At 39.4% G+C, this 15,700-nt stretch overlaps 1 protein-coding gene across 5 annotated transcripts in view; it reads left to right on the top strand.

Annotated features, from left to right (window-relative positions):
• The window catches only part of shisa6 (shisa family member 6), a 77,320-nt gene that overhangs the window by 6,415 nt on the left and 55,205 nt on the right, over positions 1-15,700 (top strand). For all 5 annotated transcript variants that reach the window (XM_005721923.1, XM_005721920.1, XM_005721922.1 and 2 more), the window contains exon 4: positions 8,841-8,942. In XM_005721923.1, the coding sequence (XP_005721980.1) occupies positions 8,841-8,942 (102 nt within the window). The remainder of the gene's footprint in view (positions 1-8,840; positions 8,943-15,700) is intronic.

Genomic DNA, 15,700 nt, shown 5'->3' with positions numbered 1-15,700 from the left:
GTTTTTTGGGTTCATTGAGAACATGGTTGTTGTTCAATAATAAAATTATTCCTCAAAAATACAACTTGCCTAATAATTCTGCACTCCCTGTATATAAACTGGTGCACAAATGTAGGAATGTAGGAAATAAACTGCCTGATGCTATCCCCTAAGATGCCACCCCCACCTATCCCTCGATTAAATCTTAATCCATGCCTATTTTCCCACTCTTTTTGAAATGTTTTAATTAGAAACCAATCATATAACAACATATTTATATTAATCGATGAGAGAGTCATAACGACCTTCAGAAAATGTGAGCAAAGAGAATATTATAGCTAAAATGTTTATTTTCTGAGCTGTAGATGTAAGCAGCACAGCACCTAACACAGTACATGAAGTTGTTATGGCTGAGTTGTGTGACAAGACAGCAACAGTCTCTCTGCATCCTCATCTTTAAATAATAGATTGTGCATATTCTCAGCTTTATTTGGGTTTGCAGCTGCTTGAATGTCATGTAAACTTGGCCTCTTTCTGTCACTTTCACATCTATCACACACTTTGGGGGGAACATTTTTCTTGCAGTACAGTGCTTGTTGCAGCTGCAGTCTGCATTCATTCACTTAATGTCTCCTCAGCTTAGTGAATGAATTGGTCTATCCTTAATGGTCACTTGCCGGCCCATGCACAGAGAGGGAGAGAGGGCAGATGCAAAGCTGCACATGTCAGCCTGCCTTCAGTGCACACTTGCATGTTTTTTTCCTCACATGAGCTCGGGCATCGCTGTATCTTTATATTGCTCTGTCGCCTGTGTTTTGCCTGCTTGCAGAGAGTCACTGCAAAGAGAATACAACTTGCGCCAGCTCTGCTCAGTCTATCCTAGATAAAATAGAAAAACCCACCCCCTCCACATCAGGGACCTCAGCCGTCCTGATGGGGTTGGACATGAAAGGCAGTGACAGTGCGGGCACAAGTGTCGTTAATGTGTGCATATAAATTGAGAGAACAGAGAGGGAGTCCACTCGCTCACATAGAAAATGCATATTCATGTACGCCTAAATGGGCATTTGGCACAGAATGGCAAGGCAGGCCTCTTAAGGAGAGGGTTCTCGGGTGGAACTGTTGCTGCTGGCACTTCACATCCAGAGGCTTTCTGAGACACTTTTATATCAGGTGGACAGACCTCATGAAGTAAAAGGCTAAGGGGCCCAAGAGGATCCTGTCAACTTATGTCTAAAGTGGGTATAACAGCCATATCTTCTTTGATCTTTGCATTTAAACATGTCCGGTCTCTCTTAGCTGCAGAGATGTCCTCCCCAACATATTTTAAAATCCTTTATTTCAGCCCTTTTCTAAAAATACACGCTGATTTATTTTTTCACATCACAGATCTTGTGTGGCAACATGGTACCCTTGGTGCATTGCAAAACATCCCTGCATTTTTTTAAATAAAAAAAAAGAGCGGCCTACAGCAAAAACAGTACAGACAGCATAATATGATACCAGCGCAAGTGCTTCTATTTTTATTCGAATCCACTCTGCATTGTTGTGTGGCTCAGATCCTCTTTTAGGTCGGGGTGTAAACACAGAGCACCCCGGAGCCACAACAAGGAGCCGGCCTTGAAAGGGAGGAGCAGATACCTTTGCAGGAGTTTGCCGTCGGTTAAAGTAAACAATAACCGCCTCTCTGAGTAATGCAGTTTGGCCCACAGCTCTCTTCAGATGAAGCTGATTTATTCACCACAAACCACAGGCAAAGAGTTGCCTGTTTTTCGGAGGGTTTTTAAAGTGTTGCTTGGTTTCCTCTCTGACAGTTTCCTAATGCAGAGAATGATGAAGTAAAGTTTTCAGGTACAGAAACCAAAAAATACTAGTCAAGCGCATTTGTTCCTTATATGCAGGCCAACTAGAATTCCCTAATATCACAGTGTTTTAAAAGCATTCACTTCACTTAGAACACTTGCAGGGATTGGTAGTACTCTTACTGAAAGAGAGATCAGATCTTTGAGAGATCTTATGTTTGTCTCCCTGTTAGATGCAGAACAGAATAAAAGAATCCTCCATCTCCTAATGAGCAACGTCTTGAGTGGTCAGGCCCAGTTTTCAAAGTAGAATGGGTGAACTACAACAATAAACTTGTAATGAGTTGAATTAAAGATTGGATTATAATTTATGGTGTTGAGTTCATTGAATCGCTGCATGTTAGGGTTCTCGTGGCAGCTGAAAAGCCTTGAGCTGGTATTTATATATCTGCACTGTATGCAGCACTGAAGGGATGTGAGCTGTCAGTTCATTTTATGAGATGACTTTCGAGCTTAAAGGTCAGCTGCTGTGGACAATTAGAGGTCGTGATGATACAACAACATTTTCGGCTGTTTGGCGGTTATGACGTGATCTTCAGATACATATTTTTAAAAGCGTTCTGTGTGTAGCACCTTCTTTCCACATAAACCCCAAATTTTGCCTAAACAACAAAACAGTGAATTAATTACTCTAATTATTTGCCAATAGGCACTTTTATAATTATATTCAGTGAGGCATCCCGCCTCAACCACTACTACACACATGTAACAAACATCTGCTTCCTCTTCTTGCTGCTTCTTTCCAATTAATCCTTGAAGTGTGCAGCAATAACATCTCCGCTGTGACCTCACTGGCTCCCCATTGGCCAGATAATCATCAGGCCCCATGTTTAAAAAAAAACATTTCTGTGCTGACTGCATCAACATGTTTATTAGAAGCTTTCTCTTGAGTGCACCTGTGTTTAACCTGAGCAACTGAGAGACTCCACCTAATTGTCTCCTGCCCTAGATCTCATTATTGCCCCTTATTATACAGCTGGACTTCTGGCACCCCGAGTGCCAGACATATGTGTGTATGTGGATAAGTGTGTTTCAGGTGCAGAGGCAGGAATCCAACTATATCCCGCAGCTGTTGTGGTTTAAGACAGCCCAGAGTGGGTTAGAACTTAGGACTGCACTGCACAATTAGTTTCATGAGAGGGCAGGGGCATGTATTTTCCAAGGTATCACTGAAAATGTTTCCTTTAGAGGTTTCAGCTTATATAACAGAGAAACTGAAAAAGAATGAGATATGTGACACTGAGCTACAGTTAAATGGCTTTATCAAAATGACACATATAGTTCTGATCATTCTCTAAAACCAGCATATAAATGGTATTACGGTTTAATTTAGGAAGCAGACTTAAAATTCACAGAGGATTGATCAAATACCGTTAAGTACACTTAAAAGTAAATGAATGTGCAATATTAAATATTAGCTCTCTTTCTTATAAATCACTATTTATAAATCAATAAATAATTGATCAGAATGATGATTTTCTTTTCCATAGAAAACCTTGTTACAACAATATGAATATGTTAGTTTAACTAAATTAGCACCCACAAGTCATACTGTCAGAGGCCAAGGAGAGGAGTGGCAGCAATCTTTTACTTATTTTACTTATTAATCAACCAAAGACCTGAACAGAGTTATGAATCATTTGAAAGGCACTCTGAACTTTGTCCACCCTTATCAGAGAAGCCAAAAATCAGGTGTTATCTGTTTTAGTGCTTCCTAATGAACATTCATACTCTGATGGATGCATCGGAGAGCAACTTGGGGTTCGTATCTTGCCCAAGGATACTTGGCAAGCAAACTGGAGGAGCCAGGGATCGAACCTCTACCTCCAGAGCTACAGCCACCCCCAGCCTTAACACCTCATTAAATTTTTTATTAGAGAAAATATAAAAAAGCCCAGCCATGCCTTTAATTATACTCAGGTTACAACCCCAGATACTGTGGCTGCTCCAAAAAAGAAGGCAACAAATCAGAGATCGATACTGGTGACAGAGGTTGGTACCTTGCATAACTGATAAATCTGTGCCTTAAAGTAGATAACATCATTTGGAGAGAAAATTGCATTAAAGATCTTAATTTGGGTAGAAAAAAATCAAAAATCCAAAACTGTACCACAATAAGAGTCTTCCATAAAGCTAGAACGTTTACTATTTGGTACGATCAAGGAAAACAACCCCAGGTTTCTTTTCTGCACTGTAGCCACGCTGACGGAGTCAGAGCTCTCTTGAGCCAATTATTCCTTTTTGACCTAAATTAGCAAGGACTTTATGAATTTCTTTACATATTTTAACCAATAGAGAAAAAAAATATTCACAGCTATCCCACAGATGTGTCATTAAGCAGAGGAACTTAGAGTCTTTCTCTCCAATCAATCTTTCAGAGTTAACTTCAATAATGTCTTCCTTTAAAACATCAATACTCCATCCTTACAAGATTGTTAAAAAAAGTTTCACCATTTATGAATGATTTAATTTTAAATATGATTAATCCATCTTTATTAACAGGCTGTGAACCACACGCTTTTAAGGCCCTTACTCAATCCAGCCATAAAAAAACAGTTTCCAACCTTCCTATCATTTAAAAAAAATCTTTGTCAAACAGTTAACTGATCATTTACAAAGGAATGTTGTTTTATTGGAAAGCGTTTCAGTCAGGATTTAGAGTACATCATGTCACAGAAACAGCATGAGTGACTGGCGTCTGACAGTGGCCTCACCTCTGTTCCTGTTCGATCTCAGCCCAGTGGGTTGAATCATATCAATCTGACAGAGTCTAATTTGTGTATGTAAATGGGGAGTTTTCCTCAGACACAAAAGTTAGTCATGGAGTTCCACAGAGGACTGTGCTGGGACCAATACTTTTTACATTGTACATGTTTCCTTTAGGGAATTTTATTAGAAAGGACTGCACACATTTTCATTGCTATGCAGGGGAAACGCAGTTTTATTTATCCATGAAGTCTCATGGTACAAATCACCTAGTTAAACTACAGACATTTTTTAAGTTAGTATACTTGGCCTGAAACATTTAGGACATTTAGAAACATGGTATCCAACCAGATATTTACTTTAGATGGCATTACCTTGTCCTTCAGTAATAATGTGAGAAATATTGGAGTCATTTGTGACCAGGAAATGTCCTTCAGTGAGCACATCAAACAAATATATAGGATCACTCTGATTCATTTGTGCATTCTTGCTAAAATTAGAAACATCTTGTCTCAGACACTGATTCATGCAATTATAACTTCAAGGCTATAATAATTCATTTTTATCAGTTTGCTCTAAAAGCTTCCCAAAAAGCTTTCAGTTGATCCAGAGCTCCGCAGCAAGAGTACTAACTGGGACTGGAAAGAGACACCACATTCCTCCCATATTAGTTTCTCCTCATCAACTCCTTGTTCAGCTCAGAGTTGAATTTAAAATCCTTCTCCTCACATATAATATCTTGTATTATCAAGCCGCATCATGGAATCAGCCTTCAGTTTGGATTTGGGAAATAGACACTGCCTCTGCTTTTAAGATTAGGCATAAAGCTTTCCTGTTTGATAAAGCTCATAGTTAGGGAGAATCAGTTGACCCTGAACCAGTCTTTAGTTATGCTGCAATAAGCTCAGGCTGCTTGGCTGCTCATTCCTTTTAACTGGTGTTTATACACTACTACTGCATTTAATCATAGGTTAGAATTGAACTCTCTCTCTCGTAGTCTGTCTTTTGTCCCGACTGGTCTCTTCCCCTCACCCCCAACAGTTCTCTGCAGATGGCTGCCGCTCCCTGAGCCTGTTTCTTTCAGAGCTTTCTTCCTCTTAAAAGAGAGTTTTTCCTTCTCACTGTCACCAAGTGCTCGCTCAAAGGGGGTCATGTGATTGTTTCTGTTTCTTTCTAATATTGTAGGTTCTTTAAATTACAGTATAAAGCATCTCTATGTGACCGTTGTTGTGAATTGATGTTCGAAAAATTAAACTTAACTGAATCGAATTGAATCAAATTACTTTTGCCTGGCTGTGTTGGACCTTAATCGACCTTGGATTCAGATAGTCTCTCCAATGCCTGCCAAGCTGCACCACATCAGGCTTTGTTCATAATATAATTATCTTATTATTCACATTTTTCCAATTTCAGAGGTGTAGGTGTGCAGTGAAGAGGTCAGATTAAAAAAAATATTACCATATGAATCCTCAGCGTGCATTGGCTCCAGCGGCTGTTCATTTCCATAGTACATCATTGAGGTGAAAGTCACGATTTTCTTTGTATCAAGGAGGATAAATTAATAATGTGCAACGTTCTCTCTGCAGACTCTTCATGCTATCTCTCAGTAGTGAGCAGTGGGAGAGAAAGCGGGAGGGGAAAAAAGGTGGATTCTGATCACTTTTGAATGGTTTTTCCAGGGTCGTTACAATGGCCTGTGGAGTTACCTACCAATGACAAATATGACAAAAGAAGACAATAGTGCAGCAGCACTAGCAATTCTGCATGTGATATATATACATGCATGCTGGTATGACTGAATGCGTAAAATAACCCTTGTAGATATTCTATCTGCAGCATGAAGGCAGCACAGGGAGAGGTGTGATTGAGTTCAAAGTGCACTAGTATGTGGGTGGTGGAAACATATTGCTTTGTTTCTTCTTCTTCCTTTTTTTTTTTGAATATCACAGCACTGTGTTTGCAGCTGCTGTTCACATTTCAGCCACTTCCCCTCAATCCATGTCTGAGGGGTAATGACACCATGGGAACATTTTATATTTGGCACAAAAAAAACAAACACATCTGAGGCAAATAAGAAATTTGATAGAAACACTCAAACACAATTTAGCTGCCCTGCAAATGTTCTTTTAAAGTGAAACATTGTTGATTTTATACGTTAGTATATATATTATATTCCAAGGGTTCTATCAGTATTAAAGTGGTTCCATATTTAGTTTCCATTAAAAACTGATACATAACTTTTTGAGCTTTGTAATTTCTATACATTTCTATATGTCATTTTTTGTGTAAATGTTACATTTTACTGCGTCAGTGTCACAAAGAAAATGAAAAAATCTGTGATATTTGTGCTTTTCAGTGATATAAAAGAGTTACAATGACACGGACAATTACATGCCAACACAGTAAAAGCAATAATCTAAATGTCCAATCTCTGCCATTAGTCTGATTGTGCATTTTCAATAACCGTAAAGTATTCTATCCTGTCACCAAACACTGAGTCAAACTAATAAATTAAATCTTTGTCCTAACTGTCAGATTCACTTGTAATGGGCGCCACCTTTTGACATTTGAATATGAGTTCTGGGAAAAAGCAGGTAGCTTTTATAGTTAATTTCTAACATTTTATATCAAGTGGCTGCAGCTCAGGAGGTAAAATGAGTCATTTAATAATCGGAGAGCTTTGTACACGACATTGGAGTGTGACTGAACCCTGAATTTGGTGTGTGAATGTTAAATAAAAGCATTTGTATGAATCTTTGTGTAAATAGATGAATGAAGCTCATAGACAGTGCTTTGAGTGCATGAACAGAGTAGAAAAGCACTACATAAGTACCAGCTTATTTACTATGGTAAATGGTAAATGGCCTGTCTTTATATAGCGCTTTACTCGTCCCTAAGGACCCCAAAGCGCTTTACATATCCAGTCATCCACCCATTCACACACGCATTCACACTCTGGTGATGGCAGCTACATTGTAGCCACAGCCACCCTGGGGCGCACTGACAGAGGTGAGGCTGCCGGACACTGGCGCCACCGGGCCCTCTGACCACCACCAGTAGGCAACGGGTGAAGTGTCTTGCCCAAGGACACAACGACCGAGACTGTCCGAGCTGGGTCTCAAACCGGCAACCTTCCGATTACAAAATAATCTAAAATAAACGAAACTAAACTAAAATAACAAGTGAGTAAAAAATGAAAATATTAATTTGTTATAGTCCCACAAGTGACTGAATATGCTACTTTCAGAAAGGGTAAGGCTTCAACAGGATGGTCAACATTATTGCAAAGGTTCGATTATACTTTATACTTTACTTTTACAGTTGCCTTCCCTGGAAGTGCAAGCAGATTATTTCCCACGTTGTCTTCCATTGCACATGGTTTAGCATTTTTGTCCCTCTGGCTCAATGTCGCCATTGTGTTTCATGTTGCTTTTTTCTTAACCTTAACTGTCCAGACTTAAACAGTCTAAACACAGTGTGGATATGGCAAAAAACTCATGTTGACCACCAATTGTTGACTGTAACACACAGTTTTCCCCTTGTCTTTTTGAATTTTAAAATTTTTGAGTTGCTGCAGGGAAAGCAAGTGTGCCTCCAACAATATCCAAATTTAAGCATATTTAAATAAAGCATGTTAATTTTTAGCTTAACATCTCATTGTGAGTCAGATGCTTATGTTCGACATCATTCCCTTATGACGTTTAAAAATTACTGCAATATTATGCCTTCTTATTAATCAGTGAAAATGGGTGTATTTAGTCACTTCTGTATAACAGGATATTTTGGTGGGCTAAAGCTCCCTTCTTTATTGATTGGCATGGTGGTTAGTACTGTTGCCTCACACAAGAAGGTTCCTGGTTTGAACCCTAGCTGGAGTTGTTTTGTGTGGAGTTTGTAATGTTATTGCTAGACCTGCATGGGTTTTTTTCAGTTGATCTTATTTCCTCTGTCCCAAGGTCATATATGTTAACTGGTTAATAGGCCATGGACGTGAGGTATAAAGTGTTTGAAGTGCATAGAATAATGTGATGTATGATTAAAAATGCCACTTGTAGTGCTTTAAGCGGTCAGTGAGACTAGGAAAATGCTGCGTAAATGCAAGTACACATCTTGGACAGCACGCCCTCAGTATCTCAGACACAAGTTACCTACTGGTTACACAAAATTTAAATGTTCGTATTCAGGATTCAGAACACTAACACTGTGCATTCACGTCTCCCCAACTGCTGTGTTATAATATTTCTGTGTTGTGGCTCTACATGCTCGCCTCTGTGTGTCTCTGTATGTGATCAGGTCTCCACTACGGAAAAGAGAGCGTCAGAAGCAGTGGAGGCGCTGACCTTCACAACTTTATCTCTTCTGGTTTTGTGACACTGGGACGAGGCCATCAGAAAGGTAAAGTAGTTTTTCTGTCCTCGTTTCCTTCTCTTCTTCTTACTTAGCAGATTAAATTCTTTTTGTGCAAACACCACACTTTATACCTGCTGAATGCTTAAAGTCCTGCTCACTGTTCCACTCACATCACCGATGATCAACTACGAGACACTGGACAGAGGTAAAATATTTCCAGATTCAATTTCCCTATCCAGTCCCCATGAATACATTTTGCAATCAAATACAAGCAAGCATAAACATAGCTCCGGTGATGGGCGACATGGGGTGGAGAAGGTGACTTTGTGTATGCATTCTCAACCCACATGCACCTATTAGTAGGGCGGGGGTAGAGTTTTCCCATGGGTAACACACTGATTAGTATGCAGCCACATTGACTAAGCTCTTGTGGTTTATTCCCATCCATTTTAGCTCCAACAAATCAGACTCAGTGTGTGCCTGTGTGTGTTGGTGGCTGTGTGTGTGTTGGTGCAACCTTGCAGTGGTTGCAAGATGACATCCTTTACCTGACCCTGCTTTCAAATGTTTAATTGAATGCTTGTACCGTTTCATGGTAAATGACTGCCTTTGTAAAATATCGACTCGATTTAAATATAATTTGCTTCCTCTGTGGTGTACTTTGATGTATTTCCACGCTTCCTCTTTGCTATCAAAACCTGCTGATTTCCTGCTCATCATCATAATTACGGCAGCTGATGACCTGCCGTTGCTTTAATAAATACCAGTTCAGATTTATGCGTTGCTCGGTAGACATGTATTTGTGTGTGCGTGATTGTTTGTGTGTATGTGTAACTGTATATGTGTGGCTTTTCTACCAGCAGGAACGGATTCTCTTTCAACAAACATCATGACTTTGTTTCCAAGTGCACAAGACTGCAGGAGCCTGCAAGTTTTCCTCCCACTCTTACTTCTAATGAGGGACCATCGCATTTATGTTTACATGAAATTAGCCGTTTTCCTCTTTGCTCTCTGCTTCATTTGTTTTCATCCCCAGAGGGGGTTTGTTTCACAATGGCATTCATGTGCAGCTAGAAATAATAAAAATAATAATAAAAAAAACCCTTCTGATATGCTCTGTAGCCCCTCCACCCCCCACCCAGCGCTTCTCTACCAGAGATGAGTAATGAAGTTTTGTGAATCCTGATTCTTTTAAGCAGATTTTCCTCCCTGTACAAATATCACAATAGCAGCACTCCCGCATCCCTGCACTTGTCATAACAGCAGCAAGGGGGATGGTTTAGCATTCAGCATCTGTGCAGTTAAAGCCGTGTTTTCTTGCAAACTGTAGCCTTTGATTCCTCCACAGCACAAACAAATAAAATGTGACAGACTGAGAATTTGGAATCTTAGAAAGACGTTCTGATGCTTAAATTTCTCACAAACAAATATGTGAAGCTTTTTGCAGAGCCCCAGTTCTTTTTAACAGTATTCTTCTTTCCAACATATCTGTTTGGCCATGCTCGTGCCCAGAGGCAGGTATTACTGTGGAGTGAATCCTGAAATCATTGAAATGGTGGTGTGAAGTTTGGTTCAGATGTTGTTACTGCTCTGTATTATCTTTAGCAATGTACACTTCAGGACAGCAGAGGCAAACAAACCGTTTAATTAGGGATCCCACACTCTTTCATGGTGTTTTAACAAGTCCTCTACAAATCCACTAAAGCAGAATGGATTCAGCTGCTTCTTAGTTTTCTCCTTGACGGGCAAAAGAAACTAAATTTCTTCTACCTACTTTACATCAAAGTCGGAGTTTCTGACAACATGTGTTAATATTTCCAGCCCAGTGATTTACAATTGTCAGAAAGTCACTTTCTCCCTCTCTTTAACCAGCTTTGGATTTATCCAAAATCTGTGGATGGATTCTAAAATGTCCAAACAGTAAACATGTGGGCTGATGTGAGCCACGTTAAGGTTAACATCAAGTAAACAGCTGAAGTTAAATCATATCGACCTTCATTACGTTTTTTTTGGAAGAGGTTTGCACAGCTTGGTTTGCTCTAGGCCAAGAGTAACAAAGCTGGAAAAATGAGAGAATGCAAATACATATTCACAGGTCAGTCAGTGGAAAACGTCTGTTTGCCACATGAATTTGAAACAGATGTTGTCTTCTTCTGTTATATATGGGTTTTTTTGCCAGGTTGACAACGAAGTTTAGAAGTCATGATGTAGTCCTCTGGCTCGGATTAGCATAGCATCTGTTATAGCACTTAATTACACAGGCAGAAGGTATGTTTGGTTGGTAATTAGATGGCAAGTTGTGTGTGTTTGTGTGTATAGGTGTGTGTGCTGTTGTAATGCAGTCCTTGGGGAGGACAGGTGAAGTCAGGACTGGGTTTCTGGGCGTCAGAGCAGCTGGATGTTTCACATCTGTGTAGCATGATACAAAACAACTATGTGTCAAATGAGATCAGCTCTAAGCATGAAAAAGGGGGAGCTTACACTTATACTCAGAGAGTATAAATCACCCTTTTGAGTACAATTGAGATTCTACTTCAGATAGGAATCACCCACATTTCTGAAAGTGCTTTTAGCAAGCTTTACATAGAGATCAGGAACTTGAGTGGTCACAACCTGGATTAGGAGGTGGTCATGTTTGTGCTTGGGTTTGGGTTGGCAACAGAAGACCTCTGGTTAAGGTTAGAAAAGATGTTGAAATGGACTAAGTGGTAAAAGTGCTAAAATTGGCAATTACATGCAAACTATTTGTCACAAAAAGGTTCAATTAACTGCAGTAAATTTGTGAAAATCTCAATACACATACACAGAAATCACTCACAACTAGTGAACAATTACTGCAGGATAGTCATTTCACTTTAAAATGGCAGAAAGTCATAAATTTTGGCTTTATATCAAAATATGGCTAGAATACAACCAGTTAGCAACCACTTGAGTTGAGCCACCTTTGTTAAAGAGTTGTATATCAAATGAGTTGAGCTCACTGGGACAGAATGCCTTGGGGAGGACAGGTGAGGTCAGGGCTGGGTTATCATCAATGTACGATTATGAATCATGACAGTTTGGAAACAGGTTCCCTACCACCAAGCAATGTGAACACTCACCATGAAAGTGGTTGAAAGTCAACGGTTGAGAATGTTCATGCACAACCTTTGACTGACTAGTGAATAGTTGTGGTGACAAACTGCAACTAAGAATACATTTTAAGATGTGTTTTTATCTAGATTTGATTTTACAACCTTGTGTCTCTATTGTTTTACATATTATTACGTTTCATTTTGTTAAAACACCAGAAAATGTAAAATACTAGCAAAATCCACATGAGTGTCTGGAGAAGGCACCTCTTCACAATTTTTCTAACCTAATCCTTAAAAGGAAATGTAAATTAAAACTTTGGTTCATTCCTTTCTGTCAATAATAATCTGCTATCAATCTCTGGCTCTCTTCCGCAGCGCGTCTTTGTCCTGCCTTCCTGCTCTCACCCCAAACCAGTCATGACCGATGGCCACCCATCCTTGAGCCTGGTTCTGCTACAAGTTGCTTCCTGTTAAAAGGGAGTTCTTCCTTCCCACTGTCGCCAAAGCACTTGCTCATAGGTGTTATATAGTTATCTTACCTTACAATATAAAGCACCTTAAGACAACTGCCATTGTGATTTGACACCATATCATTAAAAATGAATTGAATTGAACTGAATAAACCAAATGTTCCTGTATGGTGCAATTAAACCCCTGTAGAAGCAGACACTGTTTTAAAAGACCTTTAATCACACCTACAACAGTGAACATAAAGAGATATGACGCTTCTGTTTTGGGGAAGGTTTTTAGTTCTCCACACACATCTGTTGTTTTCTTCATCCCAGTGGAGTCACCAAGTCAGTTTTCTGCATCATTTTACATTTAAACAATACTGAGCCACCCCCTCATTTCTTTAGAAATCATTGTTTGGGGTTGCATATTATCCAGTGCTGCTGGGAACCTTGTCAAAATAGCTGGGACTGGTATTTTTTACATGATCCTTTAGGACAAGAAGCAATGAAACACCACGAAAACACATTGAGTATCCGGCAGCAAATGTCTCTGAAGGACAATCGGGCTCTCCCAAGCCCAAGCTTCTCGTTGAGAAGAGAAGGGTGTCAATTTCATTACCGGACCACCTGATCAAATCCATAATTCTTTAGGTTTTATTGACTTTCAAGTTCATTAGAATTGTACAAATACTATTTTCATTTAAATCCTCAACTCAACTCAACTTCGACAAACTCAGACATCTGTCGAAGGTTAAACCTTGATTTGGAGACTGTTATCCATGCTTTTATAACCTCACGCTTGGATTATTGCAACTCCCTTTCAATAGGGGTTGGACTGGGCACTCTGACACGCCTGCAACTAGTGCAGAATGCTGCGGTTTTTATCTGGTAGAAGGAAATTTGAGCACATTACTCCGGTTCTGGCCTCCCTGCACTGGCTTCCAATTGAATTTAGGATTCATTTTAATGTTCTTTTATTGGTTTTTAAATCCTTAAATGGTCTAGCACCTGCATATTTGTCTGATTTGCTGAAGCCCTATGTCCCCACTCGTTTGCTCCGGTCAGCTGAGCAGCTGTTGCTCTCAGTCCCCAAATCACGGCTGAAACTTAGAGGAGACCGAGCGTTCTCTATCATGGCTCCAAAGCTTTGGAATAATCTTCCTCTTCACATTAGGCAATCGACATCAGTGCTGGTTTTTAAATCCAGATTGAAAACACATTTTTATTCACTGGCTTTTGACTCAGTGGTTAAATGACTTGTATTTACTTATATTTTATTGTTTTTGCTATGTTTATTATTTTATCGTATTTATTATTCTTATTGTATCTCTTATATTTCTATTGTTCAGCACTTTGGTCAGCCTTGTGTGTTTTTAAAGTGCTATATAAATAAACTATGATGATGATGATAAATCCATCCATTCTCTTCTGCTTATCCTCTTCAGGGTCATGGGGTAGCTGGAGCTTATTCCAGCTTTGAGATTCAGGCTACACCCTGGACAGGTCCCCAGTATGTTGCAGGGCTAACACATAGAGACAGACAACACTCACATTCATACCTTTGGACAATTTAGAGTTACCAATTATCCTAACCCACTAAATGCATGTCTTTGGACTGTGGGAGGAAGCAGAGTACAAAGAGAACCCACACAAACACAGGGCAGAACATGCAAACTCCATGGGGTGGAGCTCAGGCGGTAGAGCAGGTCATCTACTGATCGGAAGGTTGATGGTTCGATTCCTGGCTTCCCCTAGTCTGCATGCCAAATATCCTTGGGCAAGATATTAACCCTAAATTGCTCTCCGATGCATCCATCGGAGTGTGAATGTCACTTAGAAAGCACTTAGAACAATGTGCTTGTGCGAATGCACAAGTTGTTTAAAGCGCTTTGAGTGCTCAGAAGAGTAGAAAAGCGCTATATAAGAACCAGACTATTTACCACACAGAAATTGAACTCCAAATCTTCTTGCTATAAGGCAACAGTGCTAACCACCATGCCACTGTGCTGCCCTAATGTTGAATTACTGCACATAATTCCAATACATGCTTCCAGTATGTATTAACTCCAATAATACATACTCATGTGGCCATGACAATGTTACACATTTTGGACTTTTTCTTCTGACACACAAAAAAGTTATTTTTTGTGTAAAAAAAAAATAGGATGGACCATATCACGACATTTGTAGTTGCCAGGACTGAACTAAACAGAACTAAAATTAAAAGTCAATGAAAAGAATAACTAGAAAAAAAACCTGGACCTGTAAATACATCAATAAATGCATAAAACAGTATTAGTGTTTGGTTTTAGTGTCTGGCAATGCAGTCAAATTTGTCAACACACACACACACACACACACACACACACACACACACATATATACATGCAATAGTTTGGCTGAAAAATAAAATTCAAAGAAAATTAATTAATTGAATTCATAAAAAATATTTGATAGCAATTACAGACCTAGACCTTTTAATGTTGGAGCTTGGCTGGATAAATTTATCAGCAGGTGTGCCATGGATAATGCATATTTTGATTCAATTCACATATGTCACAGCATCTTTATACTGTAGTCTACTTCACACCATCTTAGAGCCCATTCACATCTCCACTGATAGAAAAAAAGAGCTGCATTATTTTGTCCCAGCAGTCAAACCACCAGCAGATGCAAGCTTTTTGTGTAAAAATATTTCATTTCTTGCAATTTCACAACTCCATTCAAAGCCTTGTGGTGGTGTATGGAGCCAGGTCTACTGTGAGGGTGGGTGGCCATCTGTTCCCTGCATGAATTCCCTTTGCTCAATGCCTCAAGTTGATGCAAAGCAAATACAAAATACTGGCTACCAAAGTGGCTTTGATTTATGGTATGGCAGAAATTAATATTTTATTCATTCTTTTATTTTACGTGGGAAAGACTAAATGACAAAAACATTAGGGTTATGTGTCTTTCTTGCAAAATTATCATTTAGTAAAGAATTTTTATTATCTTTTTGTTGTTACTTGGTTGTCAATTTTTTATCCCTTCATTTAGCATGCACAGCTGCTTACCTTGCTTCTGTCCCCTCAGCCATCTGTCCAGATCGATGCACTGCCTGACACATTCTTTTGCACTTGTGTTTTTTCTTGTCCTCTTGTCCAAAATTAAGGAGGCAGGGAGGTTGAGGCTTCTGTCAAACTGAGCCAAACCAATAAAGATTCTCAAAGATCTGTTGTGTGTGTGTGTGTGTGTGTGTGTGTGTGTGTGTGTGTGTGTGTGTGTGTGTGTGTGTGTG

Source organism: Pundamilia nyererei, unplaced genomic scaffold (genome assembly GCF_000239375.1).
Source record: "Pundamilia nyererei isolate P.nyererei 1_Seehausen unplaced genomic scaffold, PunNye1.0 scaffold00005, whole genome shotgun sequence".
Taxonomy (NCBI): Eukaryota; Metazoa; Chordata; class Actinopteri; order Cichliformes; family Cichlidae; genus Pundamilia; species Pundamilia nyererei.
Note: the sequence above shows the minus strand (reverse complement) of the source record. Positions and strands in the feature narration are given on the sequence as shown.